Source organism: Camelus bactrianus, chromosome 14, assembly GCF_048773025.1.
Source record: "Camelus bactrianus isolate YW-2024 breed Bactrian camel chromosome 14, ASM4877302v1, whole genome shotgun sequence".
Classification (NCBI taxonomy): domain Eukaryota; kingdom Metazoa; phylum Chordata; class Mammalia; order Artiodactyla; family Camelidae; genus Camelus; species Camelus bactrianus.
In genome coordinates, this window is record NC_133552.1 from 44,377,969 (window position 1) to 44,402,354 (window position 24,386).

General features: G+C 35.4%; 1 protein-coding gene across 2 annotated transcripts in view; it reads left to right on the forward strand.

The window, feature by feature from the left end:
• The first annotated feature begins 11,994 nt into the window (after positions 1–11,994).
• Positions 11,995–24,386, forward strand: part of UCHL3 (ubiquitin C-terminal hydrolase L3) — a 28,266-nt gene continuing 15,874 nt past the window's right edge. For both annotated transcript variants that reach the window (XM_045509127.2, XM_010973541.3), the window contains exons 1-4: positions 11,995–12,151; positions 14,579–14,735; positions 15,107–15,192; positions 17,033–17,080. In XM_045509127.2, the coding sequence (XP_045365083.1) occupies positions 12,077–12,151; positions 14,579–14,735; positions 15,107–15,192; positions 17,033–17,080 (366 nt within the window). In that variant the 5' untranslated portion in view covers positions 11,995–12,076. The remainder of the gene's footprint in view (positions 12,152–14,578; positions 14,736–15,106; positions 15,193–17,032; positions 17,081–24,386) is intronic.

The window sequence follows — 24,386 nt, forward strand, 5'->3', positions numbered from 1 at the left end:
TGTTACTCAGTCATTTTTGCAAGTGTGTGCATGAACTTGGTCATGGCTGTTCAACACTTCTTTTGAGTTATGGGTATTGTTGGCTGTATACGTACATACTATGTTTAAATGACATTTGAAATGCCTTTTAAAAAGATTATGCTGTGATTTGGCATAACAAAAAGTTACCAGGAGTGGAAATAAGCATGGAAAGGGAACAGCAGATTGTAAACTTGTATCAGTAAGGTAAATACGGGTTATTGGAGGAATGACCAAGATTCCACATGTTCTTACAAATCAACCATATAATAGACTTGAGTAACTACAACAAAAGTGTTGCTTACTTCAGTTCAAGGTTGGAGAAGTTGCCAGATACCTCAGAATAATAAACAATAGTAACCTTATAAGAGCAGTTTGAGTCGCAAGTACTTTTCTTAAGACATCAAAAATCAATTTATCAAAAAACTTCCTGATGTTTTTGAATAGAAGCTGCTGAATTTTTAACAGTTGCTGAAAAAAAATGACCTATGAGTTTAGTCATGAAGGAAATGACATTTTTTGGAGGTACAGGCACATCTTTTTATTTGGTTATTAGAATTTGGGGCAGGTGTATCAATTAGCTGACTACTTTGAACTTGATTACTAAAACTTTAGGCAGACAGAGTAATTAGCTGTTGCTGTGTACAAAAAGCCCCTCCACCAAGTCCCAATGTCATAGGACAAGCAAACATTTATTTAGCTCACATGTCTTGGAGGTTAGCAGTGGTTTGGCCAACGGCTGCTGGGCTCAGCTGAGGTGGTTCTGCTGCGCTCCAGGTGTCTCTTAGTCTCTTGTTGGGACCAGCAGGCTTGTCCAAGCACATTCTCCTCAAAGTCATGCTAGAATTACAAACTGCAAGCAGAAGCTATTAAGGCCTGAACTTGGAACTGGCATGTTATTTCTGCCCCATTTTATTGACCAAAACAAGTCACATGGTGAACTCAATGTTAAGGAGTGGGGAAACAAAGAGTTGATTCTCATTATAAAGTTAACCATGAACACAGAATTAGTAAATACTGAACTATTGCTCCTAGGGGAAACAGGTTAGCTTCCTGTGAGCCTCTAGTCACATTTTCATCAACAGATAAATACATTTTTATGTGTATTTTTGTTTAAAGATTCCACATGTAATATATATTGTTGATTTATTAACACTGATCCCAGGGCTAACAGTAGTATAACTTATGCCTGAAGGAAGGTATCTAACACACGTATTTTCTCTATAAGGCACATCACAGCCTTCTTGTGCTTAAGAACACAAAATAGGACATGAGCACAATGCTTGGGGCTGTTTTATACAGTGAAATCACCAACAAAAAAGCATAAAAAATGTAAAAAGAAATGTGGTACTAAATAGACTGCAGAAAAGACAAGTTTCCAATATAAGACCTGCAACAAGAAGGCAGAGCACTGTCTTCCTTGGCCTCAGCTGAGAACTCAAATTTTTTTGCCACTCTACGCATGTCTGTGAATGACCTTGAAAGTTACATGAGTACTGATTTGGGGGTTACAAATAAATGTTACTTAGCAAGTAGGTAAATTTGAAATGCCAAATCCATGAATAATGAGGATTGACACTACTTTGCCCCTTAGTAGAAAAAACTTCAATGTTATATGGCAAAGGAAGAATTTAAATATAGGGGCCAATAATGCAGACTCTTGGGCCCCATCTTAGACTTACTGAATCAAAATCTGCATTTCGGATTCCCCAGGTATTTGTATGCATGTTCAAGTTTGAGAAGTACTGTCCTCGATACCATGTTGGGTACATGCATACCAGAGGCTGGAAGTTAAACCCTACTAAAATCAGAGGTCAAATGCATTAATAAAGTTTTTACGGGCCAAAGGTCTGGGAAATAATAGGACAACCTCTCTAAGGTGAAAGATAAGCTATTGCACCTTGCAATTCCTGTTAACAGGGAAGAGGCAGAGCACTTTGTGGGCCTCTGGCTTTTGAAGGCAGCATACACCACATTTGGGAATACAGCTGTGACACATTTATTGGGTGATCTGGACAGCTGCCAGTTTGAGTGGGTCCCTGGGCAAGAGAGTGCCCTGTAGCAAGTCCATGCTAGAATGCAAGCTGCCTTCTATATGGTCCCATGTCACAGCAGATCCAATGTTGTTAGAGATGTCCGTGCAGTGTGGAGTCCTAGACAAGCCCTAACAGGAGAGTCACAGTGCAGGACCTCCGGGTTCTGGAGCAACGCCATTCCTTTGACAGCAAGTCATTTGGAAAACTGCCCCTAGCATGCCACTAAGAGTCTGGCTGTGAAACTCAAGTGGTTATGCAACAATGGCTGCCCAAGATGATCTGGACATTTCAGATTTACCAACTCACAGTGGGATGGGTATAGCAACAATCTATCAGATGGTTAAGGTGAAAGAGGAGCCAATCGATTGGAAATCCCTTGGAATTTGAAGACGAGTAGCCAGAAGAATATGAGTGGAAGATCTGGAAGTCCTCCAAGAAAAGTAAGCTCTGTATAATTATTGTTTTCTAACTCCGTAACAGCTCCTCTCCGCGCATGCTCTCTTTTGGGTGCAGAGCAGTAACACGCACCCTACCCCGGGGTCAAATCTCTGGAGTCATCATTGACAATGTGGGCTCCTCAGAGGGATACCCCCTTTAAACACCGTCTCTTTAATCTGTGCCTGCCCCCACCCCCACCCCCGTCTCCATGGCTAATACTTTAATTAAGTCTCATCATTTCATTCTGGCAAATTTTCTTCATCATTGACAAATGGTGTTTCTGCATATCTGATTATTTCTTTCATGCCTCAAATATTTATTGAGAATCTACTGGGTTAGACCTTGGGGAAACAATGTGAAGAATTAGAAAAAGACGTTGCTGCAGGCCTCATGGAATTCACAGTCTGGTGGAGGAGAGAGATGGAAATCCTGCTTCCAATCCTTCAGGGGTTCCCTGCTGTTTTCAGAATGAAGCCCAGATGTCTTGACCGATTTGTCTCTGCTTATCTCTCCAGCATCACCTCCAAACACTGCCCTTCTGTCTTGCAGGCTCTGCAGCCACAGTGCCCACGTTCCCTTCTTCAGAGCACCCTCCTTTCTGCCGGGCTAACATCTGCTCTTTTAAGGGCTCACTCCAGCTGTCCACCTACTCCAGGAAGCCTTTTGGCCACTCCCTTCCCCCTTTAGCTGTCCTTCTCTGCAGTTCCATTACACCTCATGTTACCACTATAAGTATTACACTTTATTGTGATTCTTGTTCTTTTGTACACCTCTGCTACCCTACGGTGGGCTCAGCTTGGTGTACCCAACACTTAGAACAGCGTTTGATTCAAAATAGGTACTTGACATATTTCGTCAAACAGAACTGCAACACCAGACAAGACCAACACATCACTTCCGCACCTGGCAAAGGAACTTCTGGGCACGACTCCGGTGTCCTCGGGCTTGGGGCGGAGAAGCCTCCGGATGGGCTGCGACCCTGGTCCCTTCCTCAAGGAATAGGACTCAACGGTGCGCCCCCTAGCGTCTCCAGCGGGTGCTGCAGGAATGGGAGGGCAGCAGCGAGCACGCTGTCCCAGACTCGCGCTTGGCGCATGCGTGGCAGAGGAGCGCTCGTTCGGCTCGGAAGAGTCCAAGCGTGAGGGGAGAGGGCCATGGATCCAGATTCTTTTCCCTTCTGCGATAGGAAGCTGGCCCCATTCTTTTCCTATCCGATTGTATCTTCACGTAAAGCGTGAAACTTTACGTGTGGTTCGGCAGGGAGCGAGGATGGAGCTAGAGTGCTGTTAAACTTTTCTTGGTCTCTTGGCGCCCCTCCCTGGGGGACAGGGTTGGACGGTCCCAGGTCAGGGCGCGCGGGGGCGGAAGCGGCGGCGGCTGCGGCGGCGGCTGTCAGAGCTGGAGAGGGGCCGGGCGGAGCGGCCATGGAGGGTCAGCGCTGGCTGCCGCTGGAGGCCAACCCCGAGGTGAGCGCGGCTCGGATCTCGGCCTGAGGCCGCGGGCAGGGGCGGAGAGGGCCGGGCTGTCGCAGCCAGTCCCGGGCAGTTTGTCGCTAAAGCGTGTTCTCTGTCTCGTTTTCAGGTCACCAACCAGGTGAGTGAGGTGCCTTGTCGCTCGAGACCCGGGAGTCCTACCTGGCCGCCTACACCTCTGCAGTCCCCGGGAGTCTGGGATTTAACTCCGTGAGGGCCCCTCTTGCTTTGCTTCAGGCGGGCGTGCCCTTTTTACGGCCGTCTCCCTCCTACCTGGGTCCTGGAGATGCTCCAGGTGCCTCAGCCCCTCTTCTGGTTCCATTCCCCCCCGTCATCTCGTTTCCTGGGGTTTTGGGCTCTGAGGTTTGAGGGACGTTCACCCTGTATTCCTATTCCTTTCTATGTTTTGCCTCTTGCTAGTGCCGAATCCATAATTGTCCCACCCCTGTGTCTTACGGGTGACTAATTTGTCTACAGTACCTGACTCTAAGCTTTGTAAACTCGCCCACCCAGTCCTTGTAATTTCGTCCACCGCCTGAACCATGAAATCATCTAATCATCTTCTCTTGCCCCATCAAATCTCTTCTCTTCGCCGCCACGCCCCCTTTCTCTTCCAGTTTCTTAAAATTGGAATTTAGTTGCTTTTATACCATAGGAAAGGTCAGTTCCCACGCTATCCCCTTGCCACCTATAACCCTTTAAGTTTTTCTGGTTGTTGAAGGTTCGAGTTTGGGGAGGGAAGAGGGAATATTTCCCAGCCATTCGATTAAAAGGACAGTAAGTGATATCGGGTGTAAACTTTTTATTTGCCCAAGTGTATTTTGTGTTATTCTGTTTTTTTATTCTCAACAGCTAGTTTGCTTTTTTTTTTTTTTACCGCCATCTCAGTTTATCATATGGTACACTACTACCCCCCCCATCTTTCTTCTCATCACCAAGGAATAATGATTTATCATGTCCTTCATTGATTTTTTGGTTTTAAAAGCTTGTGGAAAATTCCTTATATAAAGAAAATAGATAGGAATGCTTTATCTTGATGTTGTCGGCAAACCTTCAATTTCTTATTCAGGTTTATTACATACTTTTGAGATGACAGTTATGCCCTCAACTCTTGTCTCTTTAATAATCTAGAAGTGTGCAAAGTTTGAAACCCAGCATATTTTTATGTTATTCTTAAGATGGCATTTTCTATCAATGTTAATTTTCTTTTTATTTACTCCCTTTGACATTTACTGTTCATTTTTTTCCCCCTAAAACATTTTAACACCTTTGTAAAGAGAAAATCTTCAGGGTAAAGAAGTCAGCATTTGCAACTTCTGATTTAGTGCCACAGGAAAGAAGCATATTTCTCTCAGACCTAATCCAAAAATTTTTTATACCTTTGGGAAAAATCGGTTTACCATGTGTCTGGACTCTGTTCTCTTCCATTGAACTCTGTGCCTGTTTTGATTACTGTAATCTTACTGTAAGTCTAGAAATTAGAATAGTATGAATCTTCAAACTTTATTCCTTTTGAAAAATTTTTAGGCTATTTTAGTTTCTTTGCCTTTCCATGTAAATTTTAGAATCAGCTTGTCAATTTGTACAACAAATTCTGCTGCAATTTTGATGGTGAATGTGTGACTAAGTTTATAGATATATTTTGGGGAAAATTAACATCTTAACAATATTGAATCTTGCAATCCATGAATATGGTGTATCTCATTTACTTGGATTTTCTTTGATTTCTTTCAACAATAGTCTGTCATTTTATCATGTTGATCTTATACATTTTTTGTTTATATCTAAATATTTGATGATTTGTGGTGCTTTTGTAAATGATACTATTTTAAAATTTTAATTTCTGGTTGTCCATTGCTACATATAGAAATATAATTTATTTTTAAATGTTAACTTTTATCCTGCTGCTGTGATAAACTCATTTGTTCTAGTGGCTGTTTTTGGTAGCTGCTTTGGGATTTTCTGTATAGACAGTCATATTCTTTGTGGATAGACTGTTCCATTTGTCCCATTTCAATCTGTATGCTTTTTATTTATTTTTCTTATTGCACTGGTTAGGACCTTTAATACAAAATTAAATAGGAGGGGGAGAGAGAAGATATCTTTGTCTTATTCCAGATCTTAGAAGGAAAACATATGATCTTTCATCATTAGGTATGTTAGTTGTAGGGTTTGGGTAGATGCTTTTTGTCAGATTAAAGAAGTTCCCTTCTTTTCCGAGTTTGTTGAAAGTTTTTGTCATGAATCAATGTTGAATTTTCTTAAGTGACTTTTCTGCATCATTTAAGAAGAAGTAATACCAACCTTACATAAACATAGGAGAGGGGATGCTTCTCAACTCACTTTATGGCCAGCATTACCAGTCAAGCCATAATAAAACAAACTGCAGACTAATATCCTTCGTGAACATGGATTTTAAAATCCTCAGCAAAATAATAACAAAGAAAATGCAGCAATAAATTAAAAAGGATAATATACCGTGACTAAGAGCAGTTTATCCTGGTATTGTTAAGCTGGATCACCATTCAAAAGTCAGTCACTGTAATTAACCATATCAACAGACTAAAGAACAGCTGTTTTTAGATGGTTTTCTTATTTATTTTAATAAGATATGTTTGTATTATTGGAAATTTATATTCTGTGATTCAGCTGCTGTTGGACTTTGTTCCTAAGTAATGTTGGTAGATTATAAAACACAATCACTTATTCACATCAGTTGTATCAATTAAATAGTATTTGGGGAGCAGCTTTTGTGATATCAGGTATCTGAGCAAGAGCTGGTTATATCTGGTGATGAAAACACTCATAGTTTTCTACTTTTCAATCCAGTGGGACTATAGACAACAAACAAGTAAGCAAACAAGTAGTTAGCAAATTGTTATAAATACGTGCAATGGAGAAAATTAATAGTACTGTGATGAAGACCATCAGGGAAAGCATACTAAGTTGGATGGTGACAGGAGGCCATTCTGAGGTGATGTAAACAGAAGAGATATTATTAGTATATGATTGTACACTATTTCTGGCACACTTTGGTGAGGTTAAGTTTGTTTTAAATTTACTTATTAAAGAAGTAATGTGCTTTTAGTGGGAAAATGGACACGTATTTAAGAAGTGATTAGTTCTAAACAAACTTTTTGTACTTGCTAATTCTCTTTGTATTAGTGGCAGAACTGAGACTAGAAAATGAATAGAAATTTAATTAACTCACTTAGAATTTGGAAAACTAATAAATTAAGCCACAGATAAACCCCAACAACAATGTTCATCTCCACCCTTTCTTATTTCCTCAATTTAATGGAATGGTAGATAGGCCTTTTGCTTATCTTGATTTCACTCCGTTACTATTTGGTGGTTGCATGCGTTTTTGTTATACTCAGTATGAACAAACCCTGTGTGATACTCTAATGATGCCTAGTTTGTGTAAAAGTGATTAACACATGTTTACTATATGGAGATCATTATTAACTGTTAGACATTAACTAGTAGCCATATGTGTCAGTAGATGTGGTAAGTAGTGATTTCTTTTGTTGGCTAATATGCCATCAGTCCCTTCTAAGTATATTTTGTCTTGCTGTAGGTAGGACTTAACCCAGAATAAAATCAATTAAATGATAGAAAAAATTATTTTTAAAATTTAAGCTCTATTTCATTTACATATGCATTTAAGGAGGTAATAGCAGATTGTAGCTGATGGGAAGTTACAGATAATTAATCATCAGGAATTATAACTTTTTAAAAAAGAACATTTTGTGATATGGGCAATCAGCATTTCTTTTTATGGTTTTACTAGATTTTCATCTTGACTGTGTTTTATGATTTGAATATAGCACAGCCACATTATATAATTTTAAACATTGTTGTGTTTTAGAACCACTGATGTTTGATATGGAAATTCCCTAGAAATATTCCTAATTGTGAATTTTATTGAAGAGGCAGAATGTTTTCTGGCATAATGTATCATGTCCAAAGGAAAATCAATCTATTTTAGTATTAAGTATTCTATTTAGCTTCAATGCTCAGTGTTGGAAAAAGAATTATAAGTCATCTGCTGAATTATTGCCACAAACATACAAACTTTCATTAATGAGTGTTTCCCGTCTTGGGAAGAACATGCTGATTACCCTGTCCTCTAGCTGCTATCTCCTGTTTCCCTTCTTTGTAAATTTTCCACAAAGAATTGTCCATAGAAGCTTGTGCTACTTTCTTATCTCCAGGTTTTTTTCTATATTCACTCCTATCTAGTTTGCTTCTATCCTCACCATTTCATTGTAATTACTTTTCTCAAGTTTACTAATCACTACTTTGCCAGACCCAGTGTTCACTTTTCTGTCACCAAATTTCTTGACCACTCAGCAACATTTGATAGAGTAGCCCACTCCATCCCTCTTGAAACGTTTTCTTTTCTTGGCTTCTGGTTTTTCTCCTGTTTCTCTGACTGCATCCTAGATTTGCCTTTGCTAATCATCTCCCTTCTGATTTCTAAGGCATTCCTCAGAGCTTTGTCCTAGACTGCTGGTCTTTCTGTGTATAACCTCTCTCTAGTGATGTTTTTGGTTGTATAGCATTAATACTGCCACATTGTTGATCACGTGTTCCTCCAATTCCTGACTTCTCTACAAAATTGGAAACTAGTATATTCAGCTACCTCTTTGATATCCCCATTTGGATGTCTTATAGATTTCTCAAACTTAACATGGCTGAGAAGGAAATCTGGATTTATATCCTCTCAGCTCTCCTCCAAACCCACTTCCTCAGTCTTTTAAGGGTACCGCCATTTATCCAAAGCCCAAGACGATGTCATTGAGTCTTCTTCACAGCAGTGCTAATTTGGAGAGACCATTCTTGTACTGATTTAATTTCTTGGCTCTCAATCTCTGCTCTGAGTCCATGGGCAGTTACCTAACCTCTTGGTACCTCGTTTCTTAGTTTCTTATACCCTCACCTAATCTTGTAATTGTTGTAAGGATGAAGTAGATTACTGCATGTAAAGTATGTAGCACGATGTCTGGAACAAAGCATGCACTCTGTAAACTCAGCTATTTTTAGTATTCTTTTCTTTCCCTAACCTCTCAGATCCAGTAGATCTGTAACTTTGGTAGACCCTTCTTTTAGAATCTATCCTCAGTTTGGCCATTCTGTTCATTTCCATGATGACATCCCAGTCAACCATCATCCTCAGTTTGGACAACTGCAGTTGCTTCCTAACTAGTTTTTCTGCTTCTCCCTTTACCTCCCTAAAATCTATTCTCAATGTACACACCAAGGTGGTTTTCTAAAAATGCAAATCATATCCTGTGTATCCCTGCTTAAAGCACTCAGAACACAAAATGGCCTTCCACTGCTTGTCCTTAGAAAGCAGTTCAAGCTGCTAACCATGGCCTGACCGGGAGGTGCTGCCTAGCTCTCTCCAGCTGGTGCCGGGCTGCAGTCTTTGAATGCCAAACGTGTTCCTGCATCAGTTTTGTGCTTATCTTTTGCTTGAATCATTCTGATCTGGGTTGTTTCATGGCTGATTTCTCTCTTGTCATTTGTGTCTTAAAGTTACCTCCTCAGTGAATCTTTCCTTGATTAGTTAGCTAAATCCCCTCTTCCCCCCTCCACCTGCCCCAGATATGCACTAACATCATGTCTTGTTTTATTTTGTCATAATACTTAACCACCTTGTGAAATTATCTTGTTTATGTGTTTACTTGTTTATTGTGTGTTTCCTACCATGAGAATATAAGTTCTGTGAGAGCAAGGACATGTCTGAAGTACTCGAAGTGGTGCCTGGCCCATAGAGGGTTCTCAACAAATAGTTTTTGAATGGAGGAATGAATAATCTGGAGTCAGAGGCTGCATCCAATGCACTTAATAGATACTAATTGAACACCTTTATGTTAGTCTTATTTGATTGGCAGTATGAGTAAAAAGTTAGGGAAAAGTATGATCCCAGTTAAATTTTAATCATTTATATATTTAATCTGCTTTTTGATCATTAATTGTGTTCTCAGTTTGATACTAATCACTCTCACTATACTTACTGCCTTTGGAGCTTGGTGATTTTTATACTCTTAAGCTTTAGCTGACATGGAGTAAGTTCACAGCTTCAGGGTAACTTACCAATTTTGTGCAGACTTTTTTCACTACAATGTTTACCTGTTATTTTCAGTTTGCAGCACAGCTGTGAAAATTACCCTTTATGTGTACATTTTGTTTTATAATTTTGTAGCAATATGGCTTTTTGTGGGGTACATAAAATGAACAAATAAATTGAAATCCTTTTATCAGGGTTTATGATACTTTTCCTTGGCAGTGTGCTTTTTTGGGCTGTCAGTCCTGTGCAGGCAGTATTTAGAGCTGATTAAATAAACACGTGGTTTTAGCTTAGAAGCCAAATGTTTCTGTCCTACCTCTTTAACTTGGCACAGATAAAAACAAGTATATATTAAATATTCGTTATAAACATAGCTTAACAGACATGTATAGGCATACAGATTATCCATTAAAATAGAGGTGTAATCTTTAGTTCAGTTCAACAAATATAACTTGAGTGTCTATGGTTTGACTAGGCAATGGGATTAAAAAAATGAATAAGATACAGTTCCTTTCCTTGACTTTGCAGTCAGTTTTAATCCTTTTTGTTTCTAGATAGAATTAAATATTGAGGAGGGCACGGACTAAGAATTTTGGAGAAAGCGAAGAAAGAAGAGGGAAATAATTTGGAATATTTTATTGAACTTTATTAAGTCTCGAAACATGAATAGGATTCAGATGAAGAATGGGTATTAAATAAAGGAGTCTTGATTTCTGTGGCCCCAGACTGTTGTAGAGCATGTGACTTGATGAACCTAACATATGTTGAGTACATTCTGTTAAGAGAAGTTTTTAAATTCAGTATATTTCTTATTAGACATATCTAGGACTTTGTTTTTGACCACTCATATTAAGTAGAGTTTCTTCTACAAGCAGAGAAATGGAGGCATGTGGAGAGTGGCCCTTTAAACAGGAAGGTCTTGTCTTGTAGACGCTGACTGTGAGATGAATAACCCTGTTTACGTAATAGGGCATGATTTCCATTGATTTTGCAAGGTTTCATTTGATGATCTAAGTACATGTGATCATTGCTCATGGAGAAATACCCAAGGCATTTTTTATTTTTAAATTTCAGATAATGTTAGACCGGTGGATACTATAATGTACTCTTGACGTAAGGTATAATGATGCATTTTTAATATGATTTTTTGTTTCCTTTGCTCCTTTTTTTTCTATCATATAAAACATATTTTGTGATAGTGCACTTTTTAAAATTATCAGCTTCATTCAGTACAGACATTTATTAAGAGTTTATTGTGAAATAGATGTCATTCTCATTATTATGTTTTTTTTTTTCTTTTTCTCTCTGCAGTAGATTAGGGTCTGCTGTTACTTTACTGTGAATTCTTAAGAATTTTGAAAAATCACTAGTTCTTTGTTTCAGTTGTTTTGCCAGATGTAAAAGAGACATTGAAGTTGTGTAGGTTTCATTGTGTACTAGAAGTTACTTATAACAAGCAATTTTCTAGTGTTGACACAAGTCATTTGGACTTTTTTGGCCTTAATACTCTTTGCTCATTGATATAACTTGTCTCTCTCTATCAATCATCTACCTTTAAACCTTCAGGCGTTGCTTTTGATAAGTAGGATAAATTATGTTGATCTACTACTAAAGTAGTTCTTTATACACTGGAACTTCCGTGCATTTCCTTAAAAATCAAATGTTGGAAATGAGTTTAACATATCAAGCAAGCCAACTTGTATATGTTTGGTGAAATTCTGGCTAATTATGTCTAACATCAAAGTAATGGATTTTGTAAAAAGGAGTTTTGCTTAATATGTTATAAATTTTAAGTGTTTGTTAGCTGATATAAATAAATTGCCGTCTCTTCGCACCTTCTTCATGGAAAACTTGCTTTACTTCCTTCTTATAGAATATCAGTAATATTTCTACCTTCCATTTTTTTATGAATCAGATGCACAGTACATACACTTTGATTATTTCCCTGTTAACACTACCAATTTTCTTCCCTTTTACAGTTTCTCAAACAATTAGGTCTACATCCTAACTGGCAATTTGTTGATGTATATGGAATGGATCCTGAACTCCTTAGCATGGTGCCAAGACCGGTGTGTGCAGTGCTGCTTCTCTTCCCTATTACAGAAAAGGTAATTGTTGAGTAAGATACAGTTTCCCGTAAATGCACAGTTCTCTTTCAATGTTGAATGAAAAATACACTCTAAGAACAATCAACTCCCTTCTTGCATAAAATGAGGAAATCTAGGCAGTGGGGACATCTTAAAAATCTACTTTTATTAAATACATGTATTTAGATTTTAATTTATAGATTTGACAGTGAAGCCCTGAGTTAGTCTTTTAAACTTGGGTAGTTTTCTTTTTTTTTATGAAATATGGTTAGTTTGCCTCAGCTGTTTCGATGTGACATTTATCACATTTTGATGTATGTACTTTAGAAGTGTTAAGTACTAGGATAGTCTTAAATCTATTTTAGAAAATACATGAATAAAGAATATCTATTTACAATTTCAACATATAAAGTGTGCACATTTTTTCAATATATATGAAAAGAAATCTTTGTTTTAAGGAGGTGTGGGTTACATTATTTTCAGAATATAGTTGATTTGGGTGGGAATCATTAGGCTTAAATACAGTTTAATTGGCAGATTTAGTATGTGTTGGGGATTTTAAATAGCTGTTCTTAGATCTCAATATCTAAATTCAAATCTCTCTATTTCAAGCTTTTCTTCTACAATGATGTCATGTAGATATATGTATTATGGAGCCAGAACTTTTAAGTTCATTTTAAAACAGCTTTGGTCTGTATCCTTCTGATTTTTATTTTTAAACTTAGAAATAATAGGATGAACTCAGCATTGTAAAAAATGAAGTAAATGGGATGATGAGAAAGAAATGAGTAAGTATTTATACTTACTTATATGAGTAGAGAATATAGTGGCATCTGCCTCTTTTTGGTATCTTACAGTTTGGTAGGTCCCTATTTCAGCTCATAAGTGACATAGTTAAGTCATTCAAAGGATATCTAGTGGATATTTTAGGAGATATAAAGTGTTTTAGTCTTTTACGTTCTAATTTAGAAACTGATTATGTAGTTATGAATGGCTTCAGCATACTGATAGCAGAAGAAGTGTCATGGATACCTCATTATCCTTTAGATAAAGTCAATTACAGTGTTTTAAGTATGCTTTGTTGTAGTGCTTACCACCTAATGACATAGGTGAAGAGACTGTAAATTTATTTCTCTCTGATATTTTTGTTGTCTCTTGACCACGTGTTTTCACTGTGGTCTGCCACAATTACTTTTTTTTTTTCCTGTACTTGTTCTGTGTCATTTTAGGATTATTTTCTAAACATTAAACCTTGAGAAGTTATCACATCTCATTTTGCTTTGTCACCAAGGAATACTGATATTAAACAACAACAACAAACTAAACTGTATGAACATTTCAGCGTAAGACATTACCATATTGAACCTTTCAGTTTTTATCAGTTGAAGTTATAAAATGAATTAATGGTTCAGAATTTATTCTAAAAATATTATTTAAAAATTTGACTTAAACATTTCCATAAAAATTATTTTTTAAGGCATAGATACATTTGTTGTTAAAAGCAGTTCGTTAATTATGGGTTTTCAATAGACATCATTTGTTTTATTGCAGGGATCAGCCAACTTTTTATGTGAAGGGTCAGCTAGTAAATATTTTCAACTTTGCAGGCCTATAGTCTCTTATAACTATTCAACTTTGCCTTTTAGTATGAAAACAGTCATAGAAAATACAGAAATAAAACTTTACTTATTAAAACAGGCAGTGGGCCAGATTTGGCCTGTCGGCTGTAGTTTGCTGATTCCTTAGTCTGTTGGAATCTGAAAATGATAGGAAAACAATAAACATAACAATAAAATCATCTTTCTACCCTCTTTTTTCTCCCCACTCGTTTTTTAACCTCATTGTTTTTAAACTCTTTTTACGATTGGGAAAATGAGGCACAGAGACATTTAAGTAACTTGGCAAAGTCACACAGCTAATAATGGCAGAGCTAGGTTGTGGGTTCAGGCTGTCAGATGTAGAGCCCACACTTTTGACACTCATTCTTGTACCATATTATATTTATAAGCAGTTATTATAGATAATGGTGGATGTAATGAATATTGTATGCTTATTAAATGTAGTGTGAATTTTATTAATATGATTTAACAATATAGAAATGTGACAAATAGAAAGTAAAAATCCTTTAATCTCTCATCCAGGGATAACCGGTTTTTTTTTATATCCTTTCAGTCTCTTCAGTGACTATATAAAGTAAATATTTTGAAAACATAAATGAGAGATTAATGTATACTGATCTATATAACCCCTTTGTAATCATGGACAGATTTCTAAGTCAGAATATATAAATCTATTTTATTCTTTTTAAAATGGTTTAAAGTATTCCATTAGGATATGCCTTGTTAACCAAATCCTCATTAATGGATATTTAGAATTTTTCCAGTTTTACATTTAAGTCCTTTTTAATGTATTATTTTCACATCTAGACTATTGACTTTTTTAAAATAGTATGAAGTATTCAGAACAGAAGAAGAGGAAAAGATAAAATCTCAGGGACAAGATGTTACATCATCAGTATATTTCATGAAGCAAACAATCAGCAATGCCTGTGGAACAATCGGACTAATCCATGCTATTGCCAACAATAAAGACAAGATGCACTTTGGTAAATAATTTTCCATTACTGCTGTTTTTTCCCCCCTTAAGTTATAAGCTAACTTATTGAGCAGTAGGTGGTGCTCTAGTTCTTTCTTTCAAAGCATTAAATAAAGCTTTTCTTCCCTTCCTTGTATAATAAGACTGCATATACTATTAGAAGAAATATTAATCCTTCTCATTCTTTTCTGTTGTGGATAAACAGAGGTTTAACAAACAAATAACTTAAGCCCTATCATTTATCCCAGTATTCTTATATTCCTAACTTAATCAGTGAAAGGGTTTTGCCTAAAAAATAGCTAGGTTACTTCTAGAATTTTCATGTATCAGTCTCTTTGAGCAATCAAACCTTTCCAATTTTATCATCTTTAATATTCTCAGAATCTGGATCAACCTTGAAAAAGTTCCTGGAGGAGTCTGCATCAATGAGCCCCGAGGAACGAGCCAGATACCTGGAGAACTATGACGTCGGTACCTTTTTCTGTCTTGATCTCATATGAGTGCAGACTTCTGTGGGACTGTAGGTTCTGTTTGGGGATTTATCTTGAAACCATAGTTTTAAGCAATTATGGATTTTGTTGTATCCATTAAAAAAGGCCTTTTATACTTTTCAGGTAACATTATCTGAGATATCCATAAATGTTGATAAATTGCCACTTGTTTTCTACATCCAGAGCTGAACGAGAGGGAAAAAAGCAGTTAAATTTACAGACTTACATCTTATGATTCAATACTCCTTACCATTCCCTCCCTATAATAAATACATGCTTGGCAATACCTTATGTGTCTTTCACTGGGAATTTGGAACAAGGCTGAAGACCAATGGGAAAAACAAAGGTTTAAAGGGAGACGTTAGAACAATCTCTAGCTATTTTACCAGTGTAATGGTATTTTTGCATGTGTGAAGACATAGGCCACGTAGTCTAGTTTTAAATGATTGTACCATTTCATAGAATTGTTTTAGGTTGGTATTTAAGTTTTATTATTTTTGAGATCTGTTTTTCTTGTGAAGCCTTTGCACCTTTTAATGACAGTAAATAAATTGTAAATTCTTTGACATTAGAAGGAGTGTAGTGTACAAATTATTTGGCTAGAACAATGTGTTATGCAGAGTTCGTGCCCAATAAATTCATTGATTTGATTATGTTGTTTTAGCATTCTAATATACTTCGATTATTTTAAACTGCTTTTTCTTTAAAGAACCTCCAGATCTCATAAAACATCTTTAGTTTATATAAAAATAAAAACAATATAAAAGTCATCAATAATCCCACCAATGAGAGATAGCCATCCTTAATATTTTTATAGGGAGTATATATGTGTATACACAATTTTTTAAAACAAAAATTGATCACAGTGTAATATTGTTTTATAACTTGCTTTTTTCACTTAACTTATCACAAACGTATTACATACCAGTAAGTATATATTTGACATCATCATTTAATGGCTGCCTAGCTTTCCATTGTGTAGTATTTTATTTAACCAATAAATTATTGTCAGAAATTTAGTATTTTTCTCTTTTTCACCACTTAAAAAATACTACAAGGTATATCATTATAGCTAAATCTTTACAAATGTCCTTAATTATATATAATTATGTACAGTTATATGTAAATATATAAACTCCTAGAAGAGAAATTGCTGGATCAAACAGTTTGCATGTTTTTAAAGCTTTGATACTTACTGCCAAATTGCCATTCATAAAAGTTGTATTCTCACCTGTAATTTACTTCTTTGCCCATTTCTCTTCATCTTTGCTAACAGTGGGAATTATAAGAGCTTTTTTTTTTTCTTTTTTAATTCAGGAACCTAAAATCTTTAGCTTCTGGTAAAAATGCATGCTTTTTGCTCCACATTTCTAAACTGCTGACTGAAGCTGCATGATTAAGCATAAATACAGCCAGAGCTGCAGAATAGCATGTAACCTGGAGAAACAGATGAGCTAAGCTGCTTCAGTCTCTATCTGTGAGATGCTTACTTTATTCTAGTCTCAGTTGAATAAAGTGTTCAGTGTTAGTTCTAACAATTAAATAAGGGAAACGACTCCCCCTTGCACCTGGCAATCACAAATAAGCAGATACTTCGTTTCCTAATTCTCCAGAGAGGTGTGGGTTGGAAAGCACAGCAGTTCATTTGGTTACTCAGAAATCATTCTGAAATAGCATTAAATTGTTCCAAAAATTTCCTCCAATTTGTTGTTTCTTAACAAGACTCGAGATGTTAAAATTTAGTATGAATTGTTTTTATTTAAATAGTTGGAGATAGTCTTTTTTCCCCTATTAATCCCTTGTATTCTTATTCCAGGCTATTCGAGTTACCCATGAGACCAGTGCCCATGAAGGTCAGACTGAGGTATTTCACATTTTTCAAAGCTTTTCTTGCCATGTGTAAATTTAACCATAGTGTTATTGTATGAGGTGCGGTTTTAGAAAATTACTTGCACTGTTTTTTCCCCTTTGAGGGAGTTTGCTTATGTAAAAGCATGAAGTAGCCCAAGAAAGTGTTTTGACAGACCGCTAACATGCACTTTGGTAACAGCCATCTCAGTTTGCCTAATCATTTAGATGGTCTAGATTACAGATTGTGTGCTGTTTGATTTGGGTAACAGGTGCTCTGTGTCTTCCCCATCAGGTTCCTTTGACTTGCAAGTATTTTGAGAAAAATACCTACCTTGTAGTAGAGGTAGATAGCCTGTATGGTTTTCAGGGGTCTTTATCACGCTCGGCTTCTAGCATGAAATGAAAATAATAGCATTTCCCGTATAGGATTGCTGTGAAGATTAATGAGTTAATCATATAAAGTGCTTAGAATAGTGCCTGGCATTTAATGGGCTTTCAATAAATATTAGGTGGTAGTTTTATTTTCCAGGGCATTCAGAAAAATGAATGTGAATGGCAGAGGATGGAGCTGAAGCAATAGGGTGAAGCCAGATCAAGGGGCAGCTTGGATTTTATAAACAATGGGAGCCACCAAAGATGGTGTGTTTAGTGTTCAGCATATTGAGTTTAAAGTGAGTTCATGAGTCATCTCTGTAGAGGTTGGGTCTGGAGTCCAAAGCTCCAGGGAGATATCTGGAGTCTTTGGTTGGATAGCAGTTAGAACCTTAAGAATTCTATAGAGGAAGAAGCGTGATGAGCCGCAGTAGATCCCTGGGGCATGTAGGTGTTAAAGGAGTGGGCAGAGGAAGACGAGCCAGGAATAACAGTGTCCTAACAACCAACATCATTGATTCTCTCTGTCAGAACATTTTCATGGGAATGGAGTAGGCAGGAGCCTTACTGCAGGCAGAGATTTGTAGACTAAATAAGAAATCAGTAAGTTGAGCCACTGAAACACAGTAAGTAGTCTCTTTAGAAGACTGGCCATAACATGCAGCCCCAGAGAGTAATTGTTTACTTACTTGTTTTTCCCTATCCCACCCCACTGTGATTGTTCAGACTTTAGCTAATCCAGAAATCTGTGCAGTAACCGCACCTCACTTATGCTTCATTAACCTATACTGAAAGTTACTGGGGAGATAAAAGAACAACAATGGGATATGAGGAAATTAAATTATGTGTTTTAAAAATTGTGAACAAATAATCAATGATATAATAATGGAAGCAGTCTGCAAGTCAAATGTCAAGGCAAGGATAAAAAAATCTGAAAGAATCTTATTTGCCTTCACTCTAATTTTACAAGAAGTAAATGAGTGATGCTTATCTAAAAAGCAATTTCTACAATTGTGATTTGGCCGTATTAATTTAGGAGACAACCCAAATATGAGTAAAGATCTCCTGATGATTTATTGTTTATTTAACTTTTTACAAAAAGAATACATTTATTATACTACTCTGGACTGTACAAATTTATAGTAATAATGAAAAATAATAGAGACTGGCATGATTGTTTTACTTACATTTTTAAATAAACATGGCAGTATGAAAATACAGCAAAAAATGTTTCTAGTATTTATGTTTATTTCAAGTCTTTTTTTAGCTCATTTTAAAAATGATTGAGATCAAACAATTTTGTGGGATTTTTTTTTTCTTAACGTTTTATTGTGAGCATTTTCTTATTTCATCAAAACCTCTTCATAAATAATCCTTCATGGCTGTGTACTTTTATGTGAATGAACCATTATTTACTTTCTAATTTTCTTAACTTTTGATGTTTAGGTTGTTTTCAGTTTTTTTAGTTAAAAATATAACTTCGGTGCTGTCTTTGCTTAGTCACTTATTAGTTCCAGTTTCTTTGTTTATGATAGTTACTATACATAGAATTACCTTGAATCAGAGGGATGAACATTTTTAGGTTCTTGTTACATAGTATGAAATTATTGTCTTTCTTTCATTTAACCAAGTAACCTGTTTGAGCACCTACTATGCCAGATACTGTGCTGGGAGATGTATACACAGAGATGAATAAGGTGCAGTTTGTGTCTTCAGGGGGTCTCATACATCAGTGGAGATAGCCTCAAGAATAGCTCTTGCCAGTGTTGAATTCTGTTTTTAAATATTGTCTCGTTTGATAGATGGAAATAATGTGTTGATTGCTAATGACCATTTGAAGATCTTTTGTAAACGTTTATGAAATGAATTTAAATCATGAAATTAAATTGTAATTAATTTACAATGAAATATGTAATCTCTATTGTAGTTAGTGTTGTCCTGTAAGAGAAAGTTTGACTGTTGGGTAAGCAATGGGTACATTCTGATTTTAAGTATGTGTTCATGTATATATATTCACAATTTAAGATAAATCGAATGTGTAAGTGTGTATTTAGTTGGCTTTTTTGGCCCGATCTGTGCAGACTGTCAGCAGGGGGAAAAAGTGTCAGGTTTCATCTTCATTTGATGTATAAAAGCATAGTTTGCATGGCATTTTACTCAAGTATTGTTTTTAGTTGTATTGATTATGTTAGAATTACAGGGAGTTAAGATGCTCACATTTATTTTCCTTCTTTGGGGATTTATTTTCTTTTTTCCTTAACTTTGAAAAAGCTGAAGATATTAGGAAGAAACTTGGTTCTTATATAATGTATGTTTTAGGTTCCTGATTATCTTGGGAGACTCAGATGGGAACAGTAAATGGAACTCTGATGAAAAGTATCATGTACCTTAAGTTTTTTAGTTTTGTAAAGAAATCAGAAATTGCACCTTTCTAATCTTTCTTTTTTCTTTTTTCATTTATTTTCCATACCTCACTTTCTTTATTGCATTCCAACAAGATATAAAGTACATCTTTTGTGGGGCAACTTCATTTTATTTCATTCTTAAAATTGAGAAATGATCTGGAACTTCTGTCTAGCTCCTTATACTTTTGCCTCTGTCTCCCTTCTTTCGTTGTCATCATTTTTTCTGTACATCATTCCCTGAACAGAGGCCAGTTTAGAGAGTATGTGTGGAGTTGAATGGGGGAGCTCAGTTTGAAGGAGGGAGTGCAAGTTAGGATTATTCATAGTTGGGGAGATTGTATTGAAATGGTTCTTTTTTGTTTCCTCTGTTTTCAAGCGGTGACATTGTGTCTCCATCCATGTAATCAACTCTTCTTTATCTAATATCACTTGAAAATAAATGATGTATAAATGGGTTAAATTAGTTGTTGAAAGGGTTAAGACTGTAGCTACTACTCTGTCCAATTTACACTTCTCATCCCTTTCTTAGGTTAACAAGTATTTTGGACTAAACAGATCAAAATAGTCTTTTTTTTTTCATTTTTATTCTTTCTTCTTCATTGTCTCCTTCTTTTCTTCAGTATCAGGGCTTTGGAAAATAACTACTATTATTTTAGAGTAAATTCTTATATTGAATTAATCAGTTTACTCTTCCAGGCCTGCCTATATGTGACTCTTCTATCTAAAAATGTCTTCAGCAATAAAAATAGAATTGAGGTTGTATTGGGGGATGGTGGGTTTTTCTGTTTGTTTTGTTTTAAACCACAATTTTCCAAAACAAAGTGTTATGTTAAGGTTTAAGTTTTTTTTTTTCATTTATAGTAAATAAGAATCTTATTTGCACTACTCTCAAATTGTAAAAAATAGAATTTTGGGGGCTTAGTTTGGCCAGCTTAACAATGGTAAGCTTGAGTTTAATGTCATATGTAGAGATATAGATCATTATATTAATAGTGATTTCTGACACGGAGAATTATAAATGGAAGGGAGAAAATAACAGTTATTAAACCAGTAAGGGAAAAAGTCTTTAAAGAATATTTAGAAATCTGTGGGCATCTTGATTTATTAGGTGAGCAAAGTGAAGAAATTTGCCGTTTTCCATGGAATATGTAGTGGTATTTTGTGTATTTTGATATCTAGCCCATGTTTCACTTTTTCTTTGCCAACTGAACATGGATACTTTGTAGGAAAGTTTGCATCTTTTGCATGTATCTGGTTTTACTTTTCTATTTTAAATTTGGACCTCAAATTTAGTGTAATTCAATGTGTTATACTGAAATCTAGTCAAATCTCCAGAGGTCCATTTAGAATTAATTTATAATTTTGATTTTAAACTTTTGAAGTTTTATATATGTGTACATGCCCTCATGCATGTATGCACCATTTATAATCTTATTTTCATAGCTTTTGGCAACCCTAGAGATGTTCCTAAGTTTATTCCTTTCAATATGCCAATTTTTAGTCTCAGTGGTATCTCTAAAGTTTGAAAGGACATGTCTTCTAGAAATAGTGTAAATTTAATTGTTATGATTAAGTACATAGTTTATCAACAGGTCAATAAGAGAAATGATTTTGTAGGTATTCAAGCCAAAAGATTCTCACCATGAGATACCTGGGATTGCAGGAAACATTGGGAATCATTTTTGGGTGCTACAGTGTCAGTCATGGCTATTCTCAAGTGTCATTTATGGGTGAATGCAATGGAAATTGAAGTGCTTGTCAGTTTCCAAGTATTCTCATCTTCTTAATTCTTACTTTTAGAAGTATGTCTCTCATCTTACTATAATGATGGTTATCATTTACTGAATGCATCTTATGTGGTAGGCATTATACTAAGCACTGTATGTATCCGACTGTAATCTTCTCAATTCCTTAAGATAGATATTACCCCATTTTACAGACTGGAGGACTAAGAAGTTTCTAACTTGTCCCAGGTCATACAGCTAGTAAGTACTGCCTGTGCTCGTAAGGCAATAAAATTTAAAGATAAATCAAAATTACTAAGACAAACAAAAATGAAGTGAAGTTTTTAAGATTTAAAAATTTTTTGTCCTAAAAGCAAAGTTAGATATAGGTAATAATTACGCAAATATGTAATGAATTGTAAATGACTATTCAGAGTTGTGCTGAATACTTTGCCCTTTGTTGCCCTATATCTGAGTTAGTTCTTACACAGTAGTAGGTTTTTCCTTATATTAAACATAAAATCTTACCCACAAACCAAACACAGTCTTTTGCTAATTATGTTATCTATATTTTGGGAAAACAGTAATTATTTTAAGTATCTACCAGCTAATAATCTCTTTGTATTTAGGAAATTACCTCGTTATAATTTTTTTTTCTTAATAATAGGATGCCCATTTAAATGAGGAAACTTTTTGGGTGTAACCCAAAATCTACTTACTTAATTTTAACATTTTAGAATAACTTAGGTTTAAGCACTTGGAAAAAACTACCAAACACTTGATTTCTTAATAGAGAAGTACTATTTGACCCTGTGCCCCCTTTGTTAAAAGGTCTTCCTTCACCATTTCACTTTAGCTTTTACAGCATTTCTAATTCTTTGGTTATTATTAAATAGTTTAAAGAGTAATCTCTTCATTTTTTCATACACACAGAGGCATGTATATTAACTTGAAGGAAAAGTAATTTGGCTTTTTAGATATTCTTTGCACCTTTTTATTAAAGGTTTGAATCTTTTTGTTAAGCTTTCATGGCATTTCTAATTTTGTGGTTATTATTAAACAGTTTAAAGAGTTGTTAAATTGTTTTTTTCATATACAAAGTGACATGCACATTAACTGTGAAGGAAAAGTAATTTGGCCTTTTAGGACCCCAGTATTTTGGATTTTTCTAAACTAGTTATAAGTTTGAAAAATAGATTTGAATTGTTGATTGTTTGGGGAATAAGGGTAGAGATCATAATATGTTTGCCTCTGTGAATCAGTTAGTTGACAGTTGATGGGAAGGTGGCTTTGTGTGTAATGAAAACACTGAAATTGGAGCCAGGAGTCATGGGTTCTTCCTCTGGCTTTGAGAGTCACTGGTTATATAGTTTGGGGCAAGTCAACTAAGTCCTTGTGCCTCTAAAAACCCTAACACTGTCATGATGCTTATGGACTGTATCCACATAGCTCATTCTATATTTTTTTTAAGCTCTGAGAAGATTTAAGTCAGAATCAGAATGCTTAAAAGTGAGTGTCTATGCCGAATTCCTTCATGCAAATATAATATATTGAACTCCTTAAAGTTCTTTCTGAAGAGCAAAACATTTAATTCCTAGGGTTTTTAAAAAGCCTATTCTGAGTTTTTCCAAACTGTAATGAAGAGACAGGTTTATACTGCCTGTGAAGTGGTGTATATGTGGTCACATTATACTGTTACAATACCACACACTAAGCAGCCGCGGCACAGATTTAGTATTAATGTCCTGACAGACATTGATGTTATTAATAATTCTAATGAAATACATAATTTTTAACAACTTTAGATTTCTCCACCAGAACTGAAAACTGAGGAAGTGAGTTCTTTATTCAGACGTTCCAGAAAGTGAGCTTTTTATTAAGATCTTCTGAAAAACTCAAGAATAAACTGTGATACTTGATCTTTTCCAATTAGTATGAAAAGCAAAGTGGATGTTTAGTCTCAGGATTCAGCTCACAGTTTAAATTTTCATATTTGAAAGAAAGCAAGGCTAGCTTAGTTACTTAGGTAATTGCATTAACAGCTAATATTAGGAAAATTTAAAACTTGGTGTATGTGTCTTTAACCTTTGTAATTCTAAGAGAAAGCACAGGAATTTTTAAATTCCATAATAGCACACTTCATATCAAAGTCCTTTCATGTCTTAAAATGATTTGAAAGTCTTTTTCTGAATTATCATATAAACTTTTATTGGAATTTTAAAAATTTATGATGTACACAATAATGCCTATAATATGAATTTAATTATCTTTACAAATTATACTGTTGGAGAAAATATGTATAGTGTTCATTTAGCATTAGGAGGTAGAATAAATATAACTAGAGTAAAACCTTAGAATTACTGGTTTTAATGTTTAACATCTCAACATATTCATTTATTTACGAAAAACAATATTTAGAATGTTGGGTTACTTAGGCAAAAGATAGTGGAGGAAAGCTCTTCCTGCCTAAGAGCAAGGAAAGTTATGAGGTAGTTACAAGTAAGTTAGTTATAATTCAGTAATGTACCATCTCATATTTGATGTTGTAGAAAAATTGCCAGATAGAAACATGCATACCTACACAAACCATGATGTATGGAACTCACTCAGCAGAGTGTGCTTTTGAACATATTCTTTTTTTTTTTTTTTCCATTCCCTCTTATATATGGAAAACATGATGAGCAAAAAGAGGATTAAAATCACTCATAGATAATCTGGTAGTGTTTGAGCAAAAATGATATCTTCACCTTTAAATAGAAATGATCATAATTTCTACCTTATTAGAATCATGAGAATGCATAGCATCTATCATTTAGAA